The sequence below is a fragment of the Bufo bufo genome, chromosome 7 (assembly GCF_905171765.1).
Source record: "Bufo bufo chromosome 7, aBufBuf1.1, whole genome shotgun sequence".
In the NCBI taxonomy this organism is placed as follows: Eukaryota; Metazoa; Chordata; class Amphibia; order Anura; family Bufonidae; genus Bufo; species Bufo bufo.
In genome coordinates, this window is record NC_053395.1 from 153,147,815 (window position 1) to 153,174,536 (window position 26,722).

At 43.6% G+C, this 26,722-nt stretch overlaps 1 protein-coding gene and 1 long non-coding RNA gene across 2 annotated transcripts in view; one reads left to right on the plus strand and one right to left on the minus strand.

Moving 5' to 3' along the window:
• LOC121008056 (potassium voltage-gated channel subfamily H member 8-like) overlaps positions 1–26,722 on the minus strand; it is a 777,955-nt gene that overhangs the window by 65,890 nt on the left and 685,343 nt on the right. Inside the window, exon 12 of the mRNA XM_040440333.1 lies at positions 16,590–16,927. Within this exon, the coding sequence (XP_040296267.1) occupies positions 16,590–16,927 (338 nt within the window). The remainder of the gene's footprint in view (positions 1–16,589; positions 16,928–26,722) is intronic.
• Positions 1,191–26,230, plus strand: LOC121008057. The gene is made up of 4 exons (XR_005780509.1): positions 1,191–1,315; positions 13,738–13,745; positions 15,961–15,966; positions 26,220–26,230. It is a non-coding gene; the product is annotated as an uncharacterized LOC121008057 (long non-coding RNA).

Here is a 26,722-nt window from a genome sequence, read left to right on the forward strand (position 1 = left end):
ACATTGTTATCTACAGCCTGGATTGGAAAAGCCATTTAAGTAAAGTCCAGGCCGTTCTAGACTCACTCAGAGAAGCAGGATTTACAGCCAACCCAGAGAAGTGTGCCATAGGTATGGAGCAGGCCAAATACTTGGGTTATGTTGTGGGAAAAGGCATGATTAAACCCCAGGCCAACAAGGTAGAAGCCATACAGAGTTGGCCCCGGCCTCTTACAAAAAAACAAGTGCAGGCGTTCTTAGGGATAGTCGGGTATTACCGGCGATTTGTCCCCAACTTTGCCAGTATTGCTGCTCCTTTGTCTGACCTCACGAAAGGGAAAAAGTCAGTTATGGTTCAGTGGTCCCCAGAGGCAGAAAAGAACTTAAGTCCGTTCTTTGTAGGCAACCAGTGCTAATAGCGCCAGATTTCTCCAAGGAATTTATAGTACAGACAGATGCATCAGAGGTGGGTCTAGGGGCTGTTATGTCCCAGGAGGTTAACAGAGAAGAGCATCCTGTCATGTATCTAAGTAGGAAACTGAACCCCTGTGAGAGGAATTACTCGATTGTGGAACGGGAATGTCTGGCAATAAAATGGGCCCTAGAGTCCCTAAGGTATTACCTGCTAGGCAGAAAGTTCAGACTCGTCTCAGACCATGCCCCACTGAAGTGGATGAGTCAAAACAAGGGAAATAATGCTAGGGTAACAAGGTGGTTCCTGGCATTACAGGATTTTGACTATGTGGTGGAACACAGGCCAGGTAAATTGCACATCAATGCAGATGCCCTGTCAAGAGTCCATTGTTTGGTTATGGAAGGTGCCAAGCCCCCCGGCTTTAGGCAGAGGGGGGGGGGGGGGATATGTAAGCATGCAGTGGGTGACATCATAGATGGTAGGTATGTGTCACTGAGGCTGCTACGCTCAGTGATGTAAATCCCGGAGGTAAGTAGTGACCAGTGGTGGTAGATCACTGAGTTGGTGGTAGCTGGATTTTGGGTCCGGGATTTAGGAGTGACTGAAGAGCTTGGGTGGGAAGGTCACTCCCATACTCCATCTCGGGTGTTACCGCCACACACACAGGTGCGAGGGTGATTTAAAAAAGACACTCTGCCAGAGAGCAGTGTGTGTGGATGGTGGTCTGAGAGGAAGACTACTGAACCAAACCTCTTGGCAGTGAGGATTTGCTGGGAGAAAACTGCAGCTGGTGAGAAGCCTATATCACTGTGTTTTGTTATTTCATTTGGACTGTTCTGTTATTTGAAGAAAGCAAGCCTGTACGGTACTGTGTGCCTAATAAACCCTGAAAAGAGACTGTTTGAGTGGTCCCGTCTCACAGTGGTTAAACCCTCACCCTGCAATGTCCCTTCCTTAAAAGCTGGCTCTGGGTGTCCTTCACATATAGTTTTTTTGTATACTTTACAGCAGGTAAATTAACACCATGAAATTCATTTTTTTTTGTGGCTTCTTTTGGTCACACATTTTTGCAGGAGAATAAGGCGGACTTGAGACCTTGGACCTTGCGCCTTGTTCCCTTACCCCACAGGGTCCACTGAAATAAAAATTTCAGTGGACCCTGTGGGGTAAGGGGTCCCAATTTTCATGATTGGGGGTTGGGAGGGGTCCCACACCCACCTATTTAAGCATCTGATCCTGTAGATAGGGGATAACCTGCTACAACAGGAATGCCCCTTTAAGGCCTGTTTCAGATGGCGCTATGTCAATACAAATCATTACAGTTGAGGTTAGGCAGAGACACACAGCATTATAAATCATTATAATGCTGTGCAGTCCAGTCATAGGAGCAGAGTCCACTACAGAAATTCAGGCTCCCACACAGAGCGTGTTTCACTCACTGAACACACTCGTCTGAAACTGGCCTAACTCATAAAATTATGCTTTACTAGTCAGAGCTTTCCAGTCACCATTAACGAGTACACTTTGAAGCCAGTTTATCATTTACCCCACACCAGTTTTTTGGCATTAAAAAGTTGCAAAACCCATTTTTTTGGTCACGTGGAATTTTTTTTTCTGATAAGATGGCATGGGGATAGCAGGATGCTGGCAGGGCCATCAGCCCTGACACATTTATCATTATGTACTCCAAAAACTGGCGTAAATAATGACTGATATCTGCATAAGCTCTGCGCTCCCTTAGATTTCAGTCTGACTCACAGACTGCAGGAGGAGGCGTTTAAAGGCTATGTACACCTTTGGGGAATTTTTTTTTTTTTAATTATTGCATTGCACTTATTTTGAGCATTTTTTTAATTGTTCTTTATTAAAAATATGGAGCCCTTTTCTCTGCATGTGGCTGAGATGCTCTAGTAGCAGGATCAGAATTTTCTCTTTGCCCTGACAGCCAGCTCACCGGACGGCTTCTTATTTCTGATCTCTGACCTTATAAACACTCATTATAGCTCAGTTCTTACCCTACTGATAAGAATGTGGCTTAAATAAGTGTTTATGATATTTTGGTAAATTTGAGATAAAAGAAGTCATCTATGATGTCGAAATATGCCCATATTAGGCCTATTTCAGACGCAGATTGCAGCACAGTGGCCGGCAGGCCCGTCTGACTTAATATTTTCTTGCCTGTTTCAGGAGTAGAACTGGCATAGGATCCGCTGAAATTATGGAGAGGCCGGCAGCTCCTCGTAACTTTGGCGGAACCACTGCCAGCTTAGGGGTTTATTAAGACTGGCGCGTCTAAAATGCCGGTCTTAATAAATGTACCCCAAGGTTTATTAGCTGTCTGGCACAAAGTGAAAGTAAAAAGTACAATTCACACAATTAGACAAAAAGTTAACCCTTTTGTAACAGCTCAATATTTTTTAAAAAGACCAATTGAATAAATAATTTTTGGCCCAAAATGTGAAAAATGCAATCATAAAAAAAATTGCCTCCGAAGGTGTACATAGCCAGTGTAGCAAAAAAAGAAGCAAACACAAATCAAAACACAAACTAAGGCCTCCTGCACACGACTGTAGGTGTCCCATTGCAGTATTGCTGACCGCATTTGCGGATCCGCAATACACAGGCACCGTTCCGTGTGCATTCAGCATCACGGATGTGGACCCATTCACTTCAATGGGTCCGCAAATACGGAGATGCGGAATGGTGCGGAACTGAAGCACGGAACGGAACCTTACAGAAGCACTACGGAGTGCTTCTGTGGGGTTTCGTCCCGTACTTCCATTCCACAAAAAGATAGAACAAGTCCTATCTTTTTGCGGAACGGCTGGATTGCGGACCCATTAAAGTAAATGGGTCCGCGATCCGCTGTGGCTGCCCCACAGACGGTGTTCGCGCATTGCGGCTCGCAGCATGACCACGGGACGCACTAGTTCGTGTGCAGGAGGCCTAAAGCCTAAAACACTAGGACTAAAATACTTTTTTTTTGTTTTGTTTTTTTCACACACAAAAGACGCAGACACTAATCACGAAAAAATAAAGCCTAAAACACTAGGACTAAAATACTTTTTTTTTGTTTGTTTTTTTCACTGACAAAAGACGCAAATCACTACACAAACTAAAGGCTAAAACACTAGGACTAAAAGACCGTTTTTTTGTTTTTTTTTCCCACACACAAAAGATACAGACAGTAATCACAAAAAAAGAAATCCTAAAACACTAGGACTAAAATACATTTTTTTTTTGTTTTTTTTACTGACAAAAGACGCAAACACAAATCACTACACAAACTAAAGCCTAAAACACAACGACTAAAAGACTGTTTTTTGTTTTTTTCACACAAAAGACGCAAACACTAATCACCAAAAAATAAAGCCTAAAACACTAGGACTAAAAAAAAAAATATATTTTATTTTAATTTTTTCACTGACAAAAAACGCAAACACAAATCAAAACACAAACTAAAGCCTAAAACACTAGGACTAAAATCCTTTTTTTTCCCCCTAACTAACCTACACTATCTAGCACTAACTATATGCATTATATATTTAAGCTAACTAACTCTATATCATACAATACACCCTGCACTGGACCTACAATATGCCCTAACTAACCTACACTATCTAAGGGTCCATTCACACGTCTGCAGAATGGGTCCGCATTTGTTCCGCAAATTGCGAAACGGGTGCGGACCTATTCATTCTCTATGGGGCAGGAATGGATGTGGACAGCACACAGAGTGCTGTCCACATCCGCATTTCCAGAGCGCGCCTCCGATCTTCCGGTCCGCGGCTCTGGAAAAAAATAGAACATGTCCTATTCTTGTCCGCAGTTCTTGTAGGCAGTTCTATGGGGGTGCCGGGCCGGGTGTATTGCGGATCCACAATACACTACGGACTTGTGAATTGACCCTAACACTAACTATCTGGATTATACAGTTGTGTTCAAAATTATTCTACCCCCAATGCTGTAAAGGGTTTTAGGGAATTTAGTGTACATTTGTAATTGTGTTCAAGGATCTTACAAGGACTTTTTAAAGAACCAAATGCAACTAAAATGACATCAATTGTTTTTGTAATACAGTATTAAATGTTTTTTTTGTGATTTCTTCATTGACACAATTATTCAACCACTTAAAGACTACCACTCTTAAGAACAGAGGTTCATTCAAGTGTTTTCGATCAGGTATTGAAAACACCTGTGGATGTCAAGGAACAGCAATGAAGCATAATAAGCACCAATTAGGCAGATTTAAAAGGACTGTGATACTCAGCTCCTTCTAGACATTTACTGGTGTGTTTACAAACATGGTGAAGTCAAGAGAATGGTCCAGGAAGACAAGAGAAGAGGTGATTTCTCTTCACAGGAAGGGCAATGGCTATAAGAAGATTGCAAAGATGTTAAACATACCAAGAGACACCATAGGAAGCATCATTCGCAAATTCAAGGCAAAGGGCACTGTTGAAACGCAACCTGGTCGTGGCAGAAAGAAGATGCTGAAGTTTCAGCTCAGACAATAAGGCGCACAATGCGCAATGAAGGCCTCCATGCCAGAACTCCCAGGCGCACCCCCTTGCTGTCTCCAAAGAATAAGAAGAGTCAACTGCAGTATGCCAAAAGTCATGTGGACAAACCACAAAAGTTTTGGGATAATGTTCTGTGGACTGATGAAACAAAATTAGAACTGTTTGGGCCCATGGATCAACGCTATGTTTGGAGGAGGAAGAACAAGGCCTATGAAGAAAAGAACACCTTGCCTACTGTGAAGCATGGTGGGGGGTCAATCATGCTTTGGGGCTGTTTTGCTTCTACAGGTACAGGGAAGCTTCAGCGTGTGCAAGGTACCATGAATTCTCTTCAGTACCAGGAGATATTGGATGAAAATGTGATGCAGTCCGTCACAAACCTGAGGCTTGGGAGACATTGGACCTTTCAACAGGACAATGATCCCAAGCATACCTCCAAGTCCACTAGAGCATGGTTGCAGATTAAAGGCTGGAACATTTTGAAGTGGCCATCGCAGTCACCAGACTTAAATCAGATTGAGAACCTCTGGTGGGACTTAAAGAAAGCAGTTGCAGCGAGCAAGCCTAAGAATGTGACTGAACTGGAGGCTTTTGCCCATGAAGAATGGGCGAAGATACCCGTAGATCGCTGCAAGACACTTGTGTCAAGCTATGCTTCACGTTTAAAAGCTGTTATAACTGGAAAAGGATGTTGTACTAAGTACTAAGATTGAATGTCACTTGGGGGTTGAATAAAACTGATAATGATGTGAGCACAGAAAATACATTTGTGGTTACTTCATTATAAATGTTATGTTATATTTTTCTGACTTACAATTGCCTCTTTGATTTAATTGTAAACAAGATGACTGAAATGATCAAAATCAATGTCAAACTGCCAAAACACTCAATTTCAGTGGGGGTTGAATAATTTTTAACACAACTGTATATTTCAGCTAACTATCTCTATAACCTACACTACACCCTGCACTGGACCCTATCAGCTATTCAGCTACACAATTGCCTATTACTATCTAACACTAAGGCTGCGTTCACACGAGCGTGTCTGGATTAGTTCCGGATGCGTCCCGGTGTGTTGCGGCAAACCCGCGCGAGTAGGAATGCAATTGCAGTCAGTTTTGACTGCGATTGCGTTCCGATGTTCAGTTTTTATCGCGCGGTTGCAATGTGTTTTGCACGCGCGTGATAAAAAAACGACTGTGGTACCCAGACCCGAACTTCTTCACTGAAGTTCAGGTTTGGGTTCGGTGTTGTGTAGATGTTATTATTTTCCCTTATAACATGGTTATAAGGGAAAATAATAGCATTCTGAAAACAGAATGCTTAGTAGGTGATCAGTTGAGGGTTAAAAAAAATAAAAAAAATTAACTCACCTTCTCCGTTTGTTCGCGTAAGTCCCGGTCTCTTCTTTACTTCTCAAAAGATGAACTATGGGCTAAAGGACCTTTGGTGACGTCAGATCACATGCTCCAATCACATGGTACATCACCACGGTCATTACGAATATATAGCACTGTATTCAAAATATTCATGAATTATCGAAGTGCTGATATTCGCGATAAAAATTTGTATTACGAATATTCGCGCTCAACACTACTGAACAGGAAGACATTTGGGAAGAAGTAGAGATGCCTGCTTTCTGCAAACATTTTGCCCAACAAGATGTTATCACCATCAAAAACAAAGGGAAAGAAGTCCTCAACTTCCAACAGCAGAGAAATCCAGAACCCCAAGTTGAGAAAGAAAGGTGGATCAAGTTGCATGCAGAGAGCAGAGTATTAGGTGAGCTACAAGATTTCTTCACTAGTGGAAGAACACCAGAAAGAATCTGCAGAAAAAATGCAGATCCAGAGTTGCTCAAGCTATGGAGACACAGAAAGCAACTGTTTATGCAAAAGGGACTAATAATGAGATGAACCATAGATCCCGTCACCAATGATCGGCTGCATCAAATTATAGTACCACGCCGAGATGCCAGAATTGTCCTCGAAATGTACAACGACAGGTCAGAACACTTTGGTGTACAAAAAACAGAAGCTACCAACACAGTCTATTGGAAAATTACTATTAGACTCAGATCCCCTTCAGTGGTTCCTTACACCATGGCTTAACTTTGTTGTTCCCGCCAAGATTAATACAGCCCCCTTTTCAGCCAGAAGAACTACCTTGTGAAGGATCCTCAGAAGCTCAAGATGTACCAAGTTACCTTGAACCAAGGCCTATAGAGTCACAGCCACTTCGGAGATCCGACCGGACCACTAAAGGTCAGCCGCAGCAGCCGAGGAGGAGACTTCCAGCCCTTCCAGTTCAACTGTGATTGCATTCTTGCATCATTTACAGCTACAGAGCCTGAGTAAGAGACTCATTGCCTTGATTATTTGCCTTGCTCTAAGGACTCTCTAAAGACTCCTTTGCCCTTATTTTGCAAAGTTCAAGTCATGTGCCCAGAAATGGACTTTGACGCACTAAAGCCCTCCGTGATGTTCTGCAACCATCATACTTCATGCCCAGGGAACAGACTCATACCCTGTGAGCCTCCTGAGAAGTTATCCTTTTTTTTTGTTTACATTATGGACTATCCTGGTCTTTACTGTTCGCTGTGCCAGGTCAGTGCCCCAGATCCCCAGTTACAAGAGAAACTACGGCCCTTGTCACTCATTTTATATTGTGATGCTCCTGATATATATATGCCTAACCCAATTCTCTTATAGCCAAAGAAGAGAAACCACAAGAATGGGGTAATGGTATTGTGTATATGCATGCTCTTTTTACATTATTCACGTGATGCATCATCGTGGCAAGAGTGCGTCGAGGACGACTTACATTAAAGCAGGGGGGGTGCAGTGTCCTGAAACACACTACTTAATACTGTGATCGTGTTTCATGTAAATTGTGTTTGTATAGGAGTTCCAATAAAGTTTGCATAGGGAGGGGGAGTTTCTAACAAGCCTCCCAGGACTGACTCCGCCCTGCACACAGTACAGAGGAGAAGGAGAAGAAGGTCAGTGTGTGTGATGTCTGACCTCATTTTGGAGAGTGTGACACAGTGAGAGGTTTGATCTGGGAAAACGGGTATTTTCCACCCAGCATTTGCTGCTGGGCTGATGTACAGCCAGGTGAGGTCAAATACCGGACCGGATTTTAAATGCCGGTCTGGGTTTTGGCAGCACCTGGCTGTCCTTAAATAGGCAGCTGGGCTCAGAAGCCAGGTCTCTGTGTTGGGATCTGGGAGCCTTGTGTCTGGATGAGGGCTTGCTACCTGTTTGGCTTGAAAACGGGTTGGTGCTGCTATCAGCAAGGACTCTTTGAGGCAGAATTGCCGCATGGTGTGAATTACCACCAACACCGCAAGGTGAATTTTTGTTTGAATATGACTGCTTCTTTTGTCACTTGCCTAAAGTGTGAATAAAACACTGAACTGTTTGGGCCAAAGAACTTGTTGTTGCCTCTATACTGCCTCCGCTAATCCTGTCTACCAGAGCGAGTCTCCACAAGAGTTATCCAAACTCCATAGTTAGTTCCATGTACCAGCCTATAGAAGGAAAAGATTACAGAGGAACCAGGCAACTCAGAGAGGTAGTGAGGAAGGTATCTGTCGTTTATCAGGCTTTAGTCTCCTTTGCATTAGGTGGAGAGATTAAAGAGGACCTTTCACCAGAATAAAGTATCTAAACTGACTATATAGACGTGTAGAGCGGCGCCCAGGGATCCCCCTGCACTTACTGTTATCCCCGGGCGCCGCTCCGTTCTCCGGTTATAGCCTCCGGTATGTTCATAGTTAGGCTCCACCCAGGGGAACCTGGCGGCGTCTCTTTCTCCTATGCTGTAGCGCTGGCCAATCGCAGCGCTCAGCTCATAGCCAGGCTATGAGCTGAGCGCTGCGATTGGCCAGCGCTACAGCATAGGAGAAGGAGACCGCGGCAGGTTCCCCTGGGTGGAGCCTAACTATGAACATACTGGAGGCTATAACCGGAGAACGGAGCGGCGCCCGGGGATAACAGTAAGTGCAGGGGGATCCCTGGGCGCCGCTCTACACATCTGTATAGTCAGTTTAGATACTTTATTCTGGTGAAAGGTCTTCTTTAAGCTGCAAGCTACCCACCATAACCAAGGACAGAAAGGCCATCTGTCAGAACATAGTATTCCTAGAGAGGATACAGAAGTATATGATTATACAGTACAGCAGAGATAGTACATCCCTCCAGCCTGGAGAAACAAGGGAGAAAGATTGATTGTCATAGAAAACTGCTCCTTATGCAACTTCTGGAAGCTAATCTGAATCACTGCAAAAGCTGCCTTGCTGTAAATGACTTTTGCATACATTGATGACCTTTGGATCAGCTTTTGTAAAGTACTGTGAGTTTGTTAAGAAACTTGGTCTCCTTATTCCACATCATCTCCTAATTGCACCTCACAGTGCTGGTGTCACGGCCTATGGTGTACGCTGTGACACTGTTGCCACACTTGCGGTTGCCTGCGGCAACGTGTTGCTGTGAGAGCATGCGGTGGCAGTGTCTCGGCCTTCTGGGTGATTGCCGTGACATGGTTGCCACGCATGCTGTTGCCGGTGGTTACGTGTTTGGTATGCTTGTGTGTGCACTTCCCCTTTATGTTGTTGCCTCCCTCTGTCCTGTCTGGTGCTGTAAGGGTTAATTCCCTGACCGGGTGTGGTCACTAGGGTTTTATCCCCTGTGGCTCCCTGGCTGGAGTCAGTTGTACTTCAGCTGTCGTTGGTGCTGGAGCTCTGCTCCAGTCCAGGGTGTTGCATCTGTCCAGTGAGGGCCACCCTTGTGGTCATCAATGTTATCCCAGTGTCTCCTACCCTTCCTGTCCCTATTTGTATGGAGTGGGTTATGTTCAGGGTGTTTGTATGTCTAGTTTGGTGTTACATGTCTGGTGGTGTTTGGTGTCCAACATGTTTACTAGACATTTCCCTGTCTCATGTTTATTGCAGCTATGGGTGTTCTGGCTTCCTGTGTGGTTTTGTGGTGTGTGCTGTGTCCTTTAATGTTGGTGTGGACAGAAGCACTAGTGCACGGGTTCCAGTCAGTGTGTCTGTGGCAGGTAAGTGTGTTATTGGTTTCGCTTACCTGCCATCTCTTTATGCTGTATGTGTTCCCCTCTCCTTGCAGCCTAGCCTCAGATAAAGACTCCTGTTCCTCCATGACTGGGATGAACAGGTCCTCTCTTCCCGGATCCTTGGTGAGGGATTACCAGGGCAACTTAGGGTCTCTAGGAATCCAGAGTATTAGTCGTCCTACCATCGGGGTCCGCTCATACGGTGAGGAGTCAGGGAGAGGATTAGGGATGCTGTAGGAGGCGACCTGCTCCCATATTACTCCTTTTGGCCAGGCTGATCCCCTTTGACACCGCACGGTGGGGGGTTTCCCCCACTCCCCGCCGTGACAGTATGACCACAAAGGCTCCTTGCTTGGAGCCTTCGGAAGAGGGCCCAGCATGTGTCGCCTGCCGTTTTTCTGGCGCACATGCTTATCCTCCGAAGGGAGGGTGAAAGGTTAGACGCTGTTAACAGTGCGGTTCCCTGTGACTGTTGGTTGCAGTAGGTGTGAACCGTCACTTGTGTTTGCGTTTCTCCTCGTCCATTTCTCAGTGGTTCAGGTGCTTGTGTTGTGTGCTGGCTGCATTCCTTTGGTGTACTGGCTGTGTGCTGGTTGGGGATGCATGCTGGCAGCGACCTGGTGTGAACCGTGTCTGAGGTGGACGCAGCGTTCAGTGCAGTTTCTCTGGGCTGTTTGGTGGCTGGTGCCCTGGTTCCTGTGTGTTGCTCCAGGGGCTGGCAGCAGTCTTAGAGAGACATCCTTGCTCTGATGCTGTATCTTCTTACTTCCCCTTGTCCATGTCTCGGTGGTTTTGTCACTTGTGTTGTGTGCTGGCTGCATTCCTGTGGTGTACTGGCTGTGTACTGGTTGGGAATGCTTGCTCGCAGCGACCTTGTGTGAACTGGGTCTGAGGTGGACTCAGTGTTCAGTGCGGTCTCTCTGAGCTGTATGGTGGCTGGCTGCCTGGTTTCTAGGTGGTTCCGGGGGCTGGCAGCAGTCTTTTAGAGACTTGCTTGCACTGACGCTGATCCTGTTACTTTCCCCTACCCCCCCCCCCCCCCGCCCTGTTGTTTTTTGGGTGTTCTGTTTAGTTCCCCTTTTTTTTTGTTTGGGGGGGCTTTTAGGGGTGGGAGTGTCACGGCCTATAGTGTACGCTGTGACACTGTTGCCACACTTGCGGTTGCCTGCGGCAATGTGTTGCTGTGAGAGCATGCGGTGGCAGTGTCTTGGCCTTCTGGGTGATTGCCGTGACATGGTTGCCACGCATGCTGTTGCCGGTGGTTACGTGTTTGGTATGCTTGTGTGTGCACTTCCCCTTTATGTTGTAGCCTCCCTCTGTCCTGTCTGGTGCTGTAAGGGTTAACTCCCTGACTGGGTGTGGTCACTAGGGTTTTATCCCCTGTGACTCCCTGGCTGGAGTCATTTGTACTTCAGCTGTCGTTGGTGCTGGAGCTCTGCTTCAGTCCAGGGTGTTGCATCTGTCCAGTGAGGGCCACCCTTGTGGTCATCAATGTTATCCCTGTGTCTCCTTCCCTTCCTGTCCCTATTTGTATGGAGTGGGTTATGTTCAGGGTGTTTGTATGTCTAGTTTGGTGTTACATGTCTGGTGGTGTTTGGTGTCCAACATGTTTACTAGACATTCCCCTGTCTCATGTTTATTGCAGCTATGGGTGTTCTGGCTTCCTGTGTGGGTTTGTGGTGTGTGCTGTGTCCTTTAATGTTGGTGTGGACAGCAGCACTAGTGCACGGGTTCCAGTCAGTGTGTCTGTGGCAGGTAAGTGTGTTATTGGTTTCGCTTAACTGCCATCTCCTTATGCTGTATGTGTTCCCCTCTCCTTGCAGCCTGGCCTCAGATAGAGACTCCTGTTCCTCCATGACTGGGATGAACAGGTCCTCTCTTCCCGGATCCTTGGTGAGGGATTACCAGGGCGACTTAGGGTCTCTAGGAATGCAGAGTATGAGTCGTTCTACCATCGGGGTCCGCTCATACGGTGAGGAGTCAGGGAGAGGATTAGGGATGCTGTAGGAGGTGACCTGCTCCCTTATTACTCCTTTTGGCCAGGCTGATCCCCTTTTACCCTTTGACACCGCACGGTGGGGGGTTTCCCCCACTCCCCGCCGTGACAGCTGGCTTCACGAACACAGGGACCCAGCTAACCAAAGCACCCTAAGCATACCCACTACCCTCAAGGGCACTTCAACTTCCATCTGGCTGGTGTTCCCTGCAATAGAGAGTGTCCCGGAGGATTTAGTGCTCTCTTCCTCATCACTGCACGCCGACCCAGGGAGCTGCAAAGCTGTTAGTACGACTAGTACCCCCATCAGCCCACCGTGCACTCACATACTGCCCCTGCGGTCCGGTTTGCTGCAAATGGCACCGCGCTAGGAAGGCTAGACTCACTGCCAGAGCATGGTATCTGACACACGACTCTTGACATGTAGCGTGTGCTACTTCACAACGTCATATCTTCTTTTATTTTGCATGAGATTTTTCCGACAGTGACTTCTTTAGAATCCTATTACCATTGTATATGATGTTGTAGGGTGGTTTAGGTTGTTGAAATGTAATGAAAGCTTCCCTTTAATGTACCCTTTCAGTGTCTGCCTAACAATGCCAATCACAGTAAAGTGCCTTTATAGCAGCGCCACACTAGTCCCACAGCAAAGCCAGTCACACTGCTTCCACATTTGCTATAAGTATTACAAGTATAAGTGACAACCAGTTTATTCACAGTTATCTATTCTACAATTTCATACTGAGTGACTGGGAGTTGTAACCAGAGTTTCCTGAGCTCGTCACTCTGCTCTAATGGAATCTGATGCTCAGTTTCAAGAACACATTTAGGGCGGGTTCGCATTAGTGCTAGAAATTCCATTATGGTGTTCTGTTATTACTTGGGGCCCATATATTTTATCAATTTATGTATGTGCTATTCAGGCACTATATGTATACTGTACTTTGTGCCTGCATTATTTGGGCACAATATGCAATACATTTTTGGGACACATTAGCAAAAGAAATTCCGTCATAGTTTTCTGTTACAACAGAATTCCGTTCTAAAATTCCGTTATAACTCTGTGATAACAGAAAACTATGACGGAATTTCTTACGCTAATGCGAACCCGCCCTACCAGTTGTATGGGTCCCAAAATGCATTGCATATTGTGCTCAAATAATGCTGCCACAAAGTACTGTATAGATGTAGTGCCTGAATAGCACATCCATAAAGTGCCAAAATATATGGAACCCAAATAATAATTACACAGTACAATACGTAGAACAATATTAAAATAACCTGGCCCATAGTAGCTCTCACAAGATATGGTGCAAATAGTGAAGCAGCAGATCTCCTGGCATGTAGCTACTAGTACGAGAGAGTACAGGTATGTCACATAGGCTGCAGCATAAATGGAAAGTAATAGCTCTCCGTGGATTTATTCCAAGACAGTAAAGAGAGTTATTAAGAAATGATTATTTAAACTAGGGGGTATGTGTCTTGTAAAATGAAGTTCCTTCTGGTTACAAATGAATGTATACTGACAACACAGTAACTTTGTATATTAATGTGCACGTTCTTCCAATGTAATGTCTGTGGAGAATGTTGCGTGTACAGTACTTGCATACCCTGTAGCACATAAAAGCAAGAAACAACCTTGTTATGGTACAGTACCAAGCTGTGAGGATAATACACTCATTTCCTTTATTCCTTACACAGATTAATGTACCAGTGGCTTTGCCGTCTGACTGATTTGTATTCAGCCAGTCTTGTAGGAAACAGCGGTGTGCATGTTTCTTTCATCGCAGATTTTCCGGCTTTGTCTTAGATAACAATAAAACGCTCCTCGACCTGGCAGTATCCTCTAGGTAATGCACTTCAATTCATATCATAACTTGTGACTGAACACATTTCAAAAGGAATTCAATATACTGTAGTGGCTCTTAATGCAGTCTTCAAGAACTGGTATCCATAAGACTTAAGATAAATTAACCAAATGGAGTCAAGAAGACTAGATAAAATGAATTCAGGAAAGATTGATCAAAACTTCTGTATTCTTTTACCTGTAGGTGTCTCAATGACTTGTGATATTGTGCTTCCATTTTCCTACATTTTTTTATGTCTACTTACATGTATTTTAGCAGTATTCAACATCGTAAAATGTACAAGTGGGCAGTGGTGTCAATAAGGCTCTGCTCACATCAACTTTATGTCCCTGGCATACACACTGGGAAAAGCTCCTAACATATACATTTGATCAAGGCCTGTGTTGGATGTAGAATAGTGTAGTGCCTTTTTTCTCTGTATAATAATGCATTTTGTGTATAGTACACTCTTTTGGCCTCTATTGGGCAAAAGGAGCCCAAGAGATCTGCTTAGCCTATACACCACACAGCGGGAGCTCTTCCTAGAGTATGTACTAGGTCGACATCACAAACACGATGTGAACATAACCTCCTTGAGACTCAGAGGTGTACTCAGCAGCGGATTGGCCATAGACCTTACAGGACAATTTTCCGGTGGGCTGATGCCCGGGGGGCCACCTAAGACCTCCTCACGGCGACCAGTGGAAGTTTTTGGGGATGTATTTTGTGCTGATGGCAGTATTTTGTGATGGACTGCGGTATTTGGCTTTGTTGGTATAATAAAGACAATAGAAAAGCGGGCGGCACTACTAGACCACTCATATGTGGTTACTCAGTCCTACAAACCCCGTAACACTCAGTGTACGTGGTGCACTGCCTTGAATAAAAGTAGTGATACTCGATGAACAAATTGAAGAAATACAGGCGGGACTCACCGTAGGGCACAATCACACACACACACACAAGAAGAATTACTGCACCGCGATGGTAAAAAAAGTCGCGATGTAGAAAATGAAGGTAGATTTGTGTTCACATTCAAATTCAGCCTTATGTCGGACCGGATTAAAAAGGTCATTCTAAATAATTGGGACATACTTAGAAATGAACAGAGTTTGGCTAAATTTGTGGAAAAGAGGCCAGTGGTCACGTTTAAAAGGAGTCACACAGTTAAGGATATGCTGGTTAGTAGCCGCTTTAAGGAAAAAAGAACAAAGAATTGGTTAACAGGTAGGAAACCATGTGGCAACTTTAAATGTGGTGACTGCTCTTTTTGTAGTTATAATTATCAAAAGAAAGCGCTCATCATTGGAGGTGTGGACAATAGGATAACCTAGTTTATTACGTGTAAAAGAAGAATTACTGCACCGCGATGGTAAAAAAAGTTGCGATGTAGAAAATGAAGGTAGATTTGTGTTCACATTCAAATTCAGCCTTATGTCGGAACGGATTAAAAAGGTCATTCTAAATAATTGGGACATACTTAGAAATGAACAGAGTTTGGCTAAATTTGTGGAAAAGAGGCCAGTGGTCACGTTTAAAAGGAGTCACACAGTTAAGGATATGCTGGTTAGTAGCCACTTTAAGGAAAAAAGAACAAAGAATTGGTTAACAGGTAGGAAACCATGTGGCAACTTTAAATGTGGTGACTGCTCTTTTTGTAGTTATAATTATCAAAAGAAAGCGCTCATCATTGGAGGTGTGAACAATAGGATAACCTAGTTTATTACGTGTAAAACTATCTTTGTGGTGTATGTTGTTAATTGCAGACGCGGGGCATTTTATGTGGGCAAAACCATTAGGCCTATGTACGAGAGGTTTAGAAAGCACCTGAACTCGGTAAAGTCAGGGAAAGGTTGCCCCCGCCTCATAGACCATGTACGCAGGGTCCATGGAGGCGATATTAAATGCAGGAGTTGAAGCCATCCCTCCAATGACGCAGGGTGGTGATAGACATCGCCTCCTGCTTCAGAAAGAGGCGCAGTGGATTATCCGCACAGACACTACAGGAGCATTAGGATTAAATGAACGAAATGACCTTAATGTATTTATCTAAACTGTCTGTTATATTGCTCAGTGTTTGTAGGGGTCATGTTTTGGGTTATTAATTTTAATTGTAGTGAGACATGGGTCCGCCTATCTGTTTGCGCTTCGGCGTTATTGGTTGCTATGTCCACCTTACTTGACGAAGCATAAGAGCCGGCGCACATCCAAGTCATCACATTGGTAGCCGGAGGAAGCACAGGCGTGCGAAACGGCCGTCGCTACCTAGTGTGGTGTCGGTGGAAGGTCGTCCGCCCCAGCCTTATTTTACCTGTATTGATGTAATCAAATAAAGAAGATTCTCCTTCAGTGGTGAGTGCCGCCTGTATTTCTGCAATTTGTTTATCTGTTGGTATAATGTGCCACAATATGGTATTGCTGGCCCTACCTTCCATCAATTAGGACCCGACTACAAAACGGGGCCACTTTTAGTATTTTTCCAAGGGCCACTTTAAGTTCCAAGTCCGCCCTTGGGTGTACCGGTAACTTGAAACGCATTTGTCTTTATGCAAAATCTGAAACAAGGACTTTTCATGTCCTTTCCAGTCTTTACTGAGTCTGTTCACTTAATTTGTACTACCTTATTTAGCATTAAACCTACCAAGAGATTTGGCATTATAAAACATTACATTTTAATGGTATTCCATTTGTTTTATTGGGTCAAACCAACGCCTTGTCATCTTGCAGTACAGAATATAAAGTTCACTTACCTGGGACTCAGCAAAGGAGGAACATTGAGATTAAAAGCAGGGAGCTGAAGTTTGCAAGGTCTTCCCCCATCACCAACTGGGAATTTGCTCTTTTCACTTGATCCAAGGATGTCTCCGAAACTCTTGTCTACTCGCTTAGTGGGTGTTTTAAAAGAACGTGGCGTCAGAGGAGATAGCATTGGAGAATTATATGCTTTAGGCACCTTAAGCGAGGACTCAACTGGGCTCACTTCTCGTGGGCTAACCGACAATGGACATTTCTCATCATCTTCAAATTCATCATCTTCCAGAATGGATGGAAGCTTCTGAATCAGATCTCCATTGCTCTCAAGATCAGGCTGATAAAAAGATATTGGACAGTATAAGAAAGTGTATTACATTTGGGTGCAACTTTCATTATTACATTAATATTTTCACACAAAAGGATCATTCATTATTTTTCTCTTGCATCCTGATTTCAATGTTTTCCGGTTCCAGCTTGGACAGTCAGCTGGAGGGAGCAGCAGCCTGGTTACCTCTGGAGAGGTCTCTTTACCATTACCCACCATTGGCTCTGGCATTGCACAACCACTACTGAAAAGGCGGTCATTTATTGTGCGAGGTATTACTGTTTGTGGTAATGCACTAGGGCAGTGCCCCTATATTCTATTCATTTTAGTCAGGTAAGGACCTGTGACGTCAGTCAGGAAAGTTGCTGTGACATCACAACTGTTTCAGTTTAACTGCTGTGAGATCACATATGTTTCTGTCAGGTAAGATGTTGTGACATCATAAATGGGTTTCAGTTAGGCAAGCTGCTGTGACATCACAAGTAGGTTTCAGTCAGGTAATCGGCTTTGACATCATAAGTAGGTTTCAGTTAGGCAGTGGTTTTCTGTCAGGTGATCCTCTGTGACATCACAAATGGGTTTCAGTTAGGCAAGCTGCTGTGATATCACAACTGTTTCAGTCAAGTAAGCTGTTGTGACATCACAAGTGGGTTTTAGTCAGTTAAGCATCTATGAAATCACAAATGGGTTTCAGTTAGGCAAGCTGCTGTGACATCACAAGTGGGTATCGTTAGGCAAGCTGCTGTGAGATCAGAACTGTTTCAGTCAGGTAAGTTGCTCTGACATCACAAGGGGATTTCTGCAAGTAACTGCAGTGACATTACAACCATTTTACTCAGGTAACTAATGTGACATCACAAGTGGCTTTCTATCAGTTAAAAGGGTTTTCTGAGATTTTTTTTTACTTTTGACGTATCCTCAGGATAGGTCATCAGTATCTGATCGGAGGGGGTCCGAGGATAGATCCTCAGCATAAAGATCTCAGAAAAACCCTTTAAGCTTTTATGACATCAAAACAGTTTCACATAGGTAAGCGATTGTGACCACGCAACTGTGCTTCTGTCAAGTGTCACTCAGGCCACTTACTCTGACATCACAACTGGTGTTAGTCAGGTAAACTACTGTATCATCTCATCTGTCATCTGTTGGTGTTCACTGCTGTCTGGTGCACTTTCCATTATTCAAAGAATAACATTTCTATTACTGAAATCAAATACTTGTTTAGCTAAAAAATTTAATAGTAAGTAGATCTGGAGTCATTGCAATGGGATAGGAGTACTACATATATTTAGTAAAGCTATGAATCTCATAAGCCTATTTTTCTTGAATTGTGAGATGAATATGTTTCCAGATAACTTTTCTTTCTGGAGAGAATTAATCTTTACATTGAAATGAAGAAGTTTCATAGACTGATGGATGCCAGCTAAGCTTTGTAAGGAATATTGAGTAATGCATAACCAATCATGGTGGTACACGTCCAGCACCATATGTGACAATAATCAGTGGAGCCAATCTATGTGCTGTACCACCAGGAAGCAAAAGGAGAATGCCTTGGGCCTTTATAACCCCTCTGCATTGATTAGTGCTTATTTAGTGGATCGGTTGACTCGTCTCTAAATAGGGACTAATCGTATCTGTACAATTACCTTCCTAACATAGCTCCCCGTTGGCTCTGCTCTAATAATTTTCTGTGCAGAGTCATTGTATATCAAGCAATTACATTCCTGCCAGCCCTTTGTGCTTCATTCTGGCAGTGGATCCATATCTTTGTTTAAGGAGCTAACTCTGAGAACACGGCAGCTTGATTGGGAAAGGGAAGTAACTGGTGAGGCCACGGCTGCTGATTGCGCTCTCTCCCAGCAGACTCCTGCTCAGGCCCAGCAGGGCACCAGGAAACTTGCAATGCCAAATAACAGTCTCATGATTACTTCCTTGCAAGCCAATATATTATTACAAGCAGTTCATTCTCATACTTTGAAATGCACAAGTTCTTTGAAGCAACCATCAGACTTTTCCAAATAGCCAGCGCATGAACAGTAATACATAACGAATATAGCAAAAAATCACCATAAAACCAGATTTAACCTCTATATAGCCACCATGAAGAAATTATGTCACAAGTAAGACTTCAATAAATTAGTGGAACTTTCAGATGCCCTGCATTGTAAGGTATTTTTAAGTACTGATTGGTTCTGTCTCTTTTATAGTAGTGGGTTAGGCATAACCATCCTACCCCCCATTCTGTTGATAAGGCCACACATTCCTTAGTAGTGATCACAGAGACACATCTCAGGACATGCGTGATGCACACCAGGGAGGGGAAAAGGTGTATAACTCTGGTTACACAGACACATTAGTAGGGACTCCACTTGGAACTTCATCCTAGGTAGGATGTAAGTATTGATTTTCCATATCTCTTGTGCACCCTGGGGTGTCAGTCATGTGTTATAATGTGTTATAGCTATGTGTTATAGCATGGTGGACCGGAGCCATACCCCATATTTCATATTTAGGCTAGTGACTTTTATTTGCTTTTTATTATTCAGTATGTGATTTGTATCTTATATTTAATCACACTTAGTAGATATATTTATTTACTTAACCTGCGTAAGCTTATTCATTCTCAAATCTTTTGAATTCATGTTACATGCCCTAATAACAGTACCTATTGAATGTCACCTTCATAACGGGTTGTAAAATACAGATGTAGCAATCCATAACTTGATTCTTAACAAGTAAACAATAGCAAGAAAGTTTTGAGTTTTTTTTCACTGGCTTTTGTGATGTGCTATAACACTGTGATGTAATATCACTCTAAATTTTAGAACTGCAACCTCTCACAGTGACTAATTGGGAACACCTCACCAGCTCCATCATAACTTATTCAGGAGTTGTCAGTTTATTTGCAAGCAGCAGCTCCTACATGGTAAAACCCAAGTACCCGTACACAAGAATGAACATAGAAATATATCAAAACGTATCTATATTGAATGTTAAGACCAGAATATAAAATACATATATAAGTTGGCAAAGACAGACACATACACAAGTAGTGTGCCATCAAAAGAAGAGGTAAAAAGTAATAGTACATGATAAGGTAATAAATACAAACTGGAAGGTAATAAATAAGACCAAGTGGTTAACCCTCCTAATGAAAAGGTTATCAAATCCCAAAGATAAAGTACAGACCTGATTAATGGCCCCTTCAAGGGATTCGATAACTTTTTTGGGTCCTCATTTGAGGCTCCCGTTTAGTTTAGGTCTGATTGGTTTTCAGTTTATTTGTAAGGCCTTGTGCTTTACAAATTTGGTCTGTGCAACTTTTCTGATGTAGTCACAAGATATGGCAGACACTATATTGGCTCTAAAATCTGCAACCTTCCTTGCCTATTGCAACTTTTGAAAACAGGCAAAGTAGCCACATTTAACTGGCAAGTGGACTTATTTCTAAAAGATTTATTATGACTTTACCCAACAAAATACACAAATTATAGCACACATAGACATAACACCTGCTTATGTCTAGATTTCTCTAATTTATTCAGAGCCACATTCCCCTTTATGAATTTGATGCATTTTATTCTTTAAAAATCTGCCTTCCAGTGTTTTAACTTTATGCATGGCATTTTTTCATGTTGTAAATCTGAGGTCTTTTTTGGGGAATATTTTTTGATTTTAGCTTAAAACACAAGGATCCTTGACAAGGCTTGTGAGCTTGCGTATTTTGGCCTAAACATCAACTAATACATCGTGTTTAGCATTTTTTCAGTATGCAGCCTGGCCTTGTGATGTTAGGGGAGAATGCTTAGGAAGTGCTTGGAATCCCGCCTGATCTAATAGTATGGGTGTGAAAAGTATGGTGTCAAGCCAACATGGTGTACTACATCTTACTAGGATAACAACCTTAAGGTGGATTTACCCGGCCCAATATCCGGGCAGACTATTGGGAATGGATGTTCCTGCAAATGCTTGTTCACGACAATCTGCCAGTCTAAATGTGCTGCTGATCACCCGATGAACATGCGAAACGCTCGTTCATGGGGTGATCATGTCGTTAGTGAAAGCACCTAAATTATCATATATGGGAAGCAGATTGTGCGGTATAAACAGCAATCTGCTGTCCAGAAATAGTGCAGCTGTATGAGGACAATCCATCGCAATACTGTGAAAGAGATTGCTGCAAGTAAATGCAGTGATCTCCTTCACTTGAATGAGCAGCCGACTGTCGGCTGTAAGATCGGAGCGTGTAAAGTCAAATTTAGTGAGTACATTAGAATACTAGGCATGCAGGGGCGTAGCTATAGGGGGTGCAGAGGTAGCAGTCGCTACCGGGCCCAGGAGCCTGAGGGGGCCCAAAGACCCTTGTGCTGCATCAGAAGACACCAGTATTATAGAAAGTGCATGCTGGTCAAGTTATAGCTCTGGCTGGAGGGAAGGGGTTAGGTCAAAATGGTGGGGGGGGGGGGGGGATCCTGTTTCAATTTTTGCCTCAGGCAATATGAAGGCTATATGCTTCCCTGCCGTTGGTCACAAAACACTGAGGGAATGGGGCCCAAGCTGAGCTCTTGCACCAGGGCCCATGAGAATTTAGCTACGGCCCTGTAGGCATGCATACCCCTCACAGATGATAAGTGTGTGAGTTCATGTTTTTTGAACCAGTGTGACCTCCCTCATATACCATTGTGGCCTTTCTACATTCTTAGTGAATTACTAAGGCTTCATGACCAAATAGGGGGTAATATATTCAATGTGCTGTGCAAGCAAAATGGAGAGATTTTGCCTGTGTTGTCAGTGGAGTAGATATACAGGGAGTGCAGAATTATTAGGCAAATGAGTATTTTGACCACATCATCCTCTTTATGCATGTTGTCTTACTCCAAGCTGTATAGGCTCGAAAGCCTACTACCAATTAAGCATATTAGGTGATGTGCATCTCTGTAATGAGAAGGGGTGTGGTCTAATGACATCAACACCCTATATTAGGTGTGCATAATTATTAGGCAACTTCCTTTCCTTTGGCAAAATGGGTCAAAAGAAGGACTTGACAGGCTCAGAAAAGTCTAAAATAGTGAGATATCTTGCAGAGGGATGCAGCACTCTTAAAATTGCAAAGCTTCTGAAGCGTGATCATCGAACAATCAAGCGTTTCATTCAAAATAGTCAACAGGGTCGCAAGAAGCGTGTGGAAAAACCAAGGCGCAAAATAACTGCCCATGAACTGAGAAAAGTCAAGCGTGCAGCTGCCAAGATGCCACTTGCCACCAGTTTGGCCATATTTCCGAGCTGCAACATCACTGGAGTGCCCAAAAGCACGGCTGAAAGACGACTACCACTGAACAAGACACACAAGCTGAAACGTCAAGACTGGGCCAAGAAATATCTCAAGACTGATTTTTCTAAGGTTTTATGGACTGATGAAATGAGAGTGAGTCTTGATGGGCCAGATGGATGGGCCCGTGGCTGGATTGGTAAAGGGCAGAGAGCTCCAGTCCGACTCAGACGCCAGCAAGGTGGAGGTGGAGTACTGGTTTGGGCTGGTATCATCAAAGATGAGCTTGTGGGGCCTTTTCGGGTTGAGGATGGAGTCAAGCTCAACTCCCAGTCCTACTGCCAGTTTCTGGAAGACACCTTCTTCAAGCAGTGGTACAGGAAGAAGTCTGCATCCTTCAAGAAAAACATGATTTTCATGCAGGACAATGCTCCATCACACGCGTCCAAGTACTCCACAGCGTGGCTGGCAAGAAAGGGTATAAAAGAAGAAAATCTAATGACATGGCCTCCTTGTTCACCTGATCTGAACCCCATTGAGAACCTGTGGTCCATCATCAAATGTGAGATTTACAAGGAGGGAAAACAGTACACCTCTCTGAACAGTGTCTGGGAGGCTGTGGTTGCTGCTGCACGCAATGTTGATGGTGAACAGATCAAAACACTGACAGAATCCATGGATGGCAGGCTTTTGAGTGTCCTTGCAAAGAAAGGTGGCTATATTGGTCACTGATTTGTTTTTGTTTTGTTTTTGAATGTCAGAAATGTATATTTGTGAATGTTGAGATGTTATATTGGTTTCACTGGTAAAAATAAATAATTGAAATGGGTATATATTTGTTTTTTGTTAAGCTGCCTAATAATTATGCACAGTAATAGTCACCTGCACACACAGATATCCCCCTAAAATAGCTAAAACTAAAAACAAACTAAAAACTACTTCCAAAAATATTCAGCTTTGATATTAATGAGTTTTTTGGGTTCATTGAGAACATGGTTGTTGTTCAATAATAAAATTAATCCTCAAAAATACAACTTGCCTAATAATTCTCCTGCAAAATATATAAAGTGCAATATTTGCTCCATTTTTAGGGTTGTTTTTGCCATGCACAGCAGTTACATTTACTAAGGGGTTCGCTAGATGCATTGTGGCCGCAGCCATATTTTTAAGCCACATTTATTATTGCAACTTTTTGCAAAGTCATAAAAAAGTATGACTAGACTTTAGACTGAAAAATCTAAGTATTTTTGGCAACAAATTTAACAAATGGCATTTGACATTTTGTAAATTTGTCCACAAAAATATGCAGTTACTCAAACCAAACACTCCAAAAAAGGCTATAAACTCACATATTGTTACATTACCCCCATAATCTTGTACCACATGAATCCTGAATACATAATGCCTATAGAATTCTATAGAAAAAACATCATGCCATGCTGCAATGTATGCCATATTAGGTTGGTGTCACCACGATGGAACTTTTTGAGCTAAAGCCTGAAGTGGGTCTTGTAGAAAGGAGACGTATAAGCTTTTCTTCATTTATATTTCTCATCCTCTTTCAACTCACTTCTGCTCAAAAAACGGCATCAAAGACTGCCACAAAAAGCTGTGTGTAATGCCACCCTAAGGGTATATGCAAATGGTGCGGAAAATCTTCAGTGTAATACAGTAACAGTGGAATAGATGAGATTTTCAAACTCCCAAGTACACGATGTGGCACAGAACTTGCAGTGCGCCAGCCCACAAGTGAGTCATGGTGGCAGGAGTTGGAAACAATGGGAGTTTTGGCTGTGGCAATGAGGGTAGTCAAAGTCCTCATGGTGGCTTAACCCTCTCCCTCTTGTGTTCCCTGGGCCGTGCATGCAGTGTGTGAAGGGCACACCCTTTCTTCACTTGGGACACACCAAGGACCTTTGGGTGCTTCTGACTGGTGGTGGCTGGGGTGCCCTTGATGTTAGGTGTATGAGTAGCAGGGTGCAATGCAGGAAGGCAGGCATAGGGGCCAGTGTATGTTGAAGGCAATCACCAGGGCTGTTTGGCTATAATAAATAAAGTCTCTCTTTTTATTGAGCAGATGATGGAAGTTGTAGTACATACGCAAGCAATAGGCTCAGGTCTGAGGTATATAACACAGCAGGATTCTAGTAGTAGTCTTCCTCAAAGTACACTTTGCAATCTTCCCAAATTAACCACAGGTGTGCAGTTCTGTTCTCATTAACACTTTTTGCAATGCGCAGTCTGGAGGATGTGGGTGCAGTCCTTAGAGTCAGATGACCAATCCGTCTCAAAAGTGTTGTGGGTGCTGGGGGCAATTAACACTTTGCACAAGCAGTAAAGTCTATTGCAATAAATGTGCGTTTACCTTTCTGTTTCAGTCCAGCACAGCCTTTCTAGTGGTTCTCAACCATCTGTAAGGCCTCTTTCACACGGGCGTGTCCGGATTAGGTCCGGATGTGTCCCGGTGTACTGCGGCAAACCTGTGCGAGTAGGAATGCAATTGCAGTCAGTTTTGACTGCGATTGCGTTCCGATGTTCAGTTTTTATCACAGGGTTGCAATGTATTTTGCACGTGCGTGATAAAAAACAGACTGTGGTACCCAGATACGAACTTCTGTGGTACCCAGATACGAACTCCAGTTCAAGCAAATGCAAAGAAATATCTAGGAGCTACTATATTTTTGGTGTTTGTATTTCCGAACAATTTATCAGGGACATTAGGCCTCTTTCACACGAGTGTGTCCGGATTAGGTCTGGATGCGTCCCAGTGCATTGCGGCAAACCCGCATGTTCAGTTTTTATCGCGCGGGTGCAATGTGTTTTGCACGCGCGTGATAAAAAACCGACTGTGGTACCCAAACTGCTTCACAGAAGTTCAGGTTTGGGTTAGTTGTAGTGTAGATTGTATTATTTCCCCTTATAATATGGTTATAAGGGAAAATAATAGCATTCTGAATACAGAATGCTAAGTACAATAGGGCTGGAGGGGTTAAAAAAAATAAAAATAAAATGTAACTCACCTTCATCCACTTGTTCGCGCAGCCGGCTTCTGTCTTTAACTGTGAGCAATAGGACCTTTGATGACGTCACTGCTTTCATCACATGGTCCATCACATGATCCATCACCATGGTGATGGATCATGTGATGAGCGTAGTGACGTCATCAAAGGTCCTATTGCTCACAGTTAAAGACAGAAGAGATGTCGGCTGCGCGAACAAGTGGATTAAGGTGAGTTCATTTTTTATTTTTATTTTTTTTAACTCCTCCAGCCCTATTTTACTTAGCATTCTGTATTCAGAATGCTATTATCTTCCCTTATAACCATGTTATAAGGGGAAATAATAATGATCGGGTCCCCATCCCGATCGTCACCTAGCAACCGTGCGTGAAAATCGCACCGCATCTGCACTTGCTTGCGGATGCTTGCGATTTTCACGCAACCCCATTCATTTCTATGGGGCCTGTGTTACGTGAAAAACGCACAAAGAGGAGCATGCTGCGATTTTCATGCAACGCACAAGTGATGCGTGAAAATCACCGCTCATGTGCACAGCCCCATAGAAATTAATGGGTCAGGATTCAGTGTGGGTGCAATGCATTCAACTCACGCATCGCATCCGCGCGGAATACTTGCCTGTGTGAAAGGGGCCTAAATGTTCTCTTTCATTCAGAGGCCTCTCAGTTTAGTTGTCCTTCTGGCAGGTTTTCGGTATCAAGGATAAAGGTTCCCTGAACTAGGCGCTTAGTGGTAAGCAGCTAACATATACACCTCCTTTCTCTAGGCCTGCTCAGCAAAGACTCCTAACCATGGAGCTGGGGTGAGTCCATCACCCTGGCAACTGCACTAAGGAGCTGCCATTTAACTATTTTCTACCTATACCCAAGAAAAATAATGTTTTAACCTTCTAAGTGCTTTGGCAATAAATCACAATATGCAAAATTAACCTGGGGTGCAGATTTTGAGATCTGCAGAATGTCAATTGTTTGTGCATATTTTCAGTGCAGATTTCACCCTTTGCAATCCAAGGGAGATCTGGGACACATCCACATTCAAATCCACAAGTAACATAAACGCTGATTTTGGGTATTTGGTGTGGAAATTCTGTAAAAAAAATGCATGAAATTTCATGTGGAAGATCCACATAAACTGCCGTGCACATGTACCCTACTGGAATTATCCTCCCATAGGCTAGGTTCACACATGACTGGCTAGTTGCAGATTTGCCGTCACAGATTTTCATGCGGCAAATCCACAGCATGGTACAGTACCAGCAAAGTGGATGAGATTTTCAGTAACTTGACCTTCAACGCTGATTTGCCATCTGCAGCATATCACCCTTTGCAATGGAGAAGGAGAAATTCACTGGCATGTAGTTTTTGTCTTGCTTTTTTGGTGGAACCGCTGCAAAAACCACCGCAGACCTTTTCACGATTTCCTGTATGTGTGACCGTACCCTTTGAAGCAGTGCTTTCCGGGGATGAATGACGTGCCTGCAATAACACATTCTGGTGTCTAGGCAAACACCTATTTATT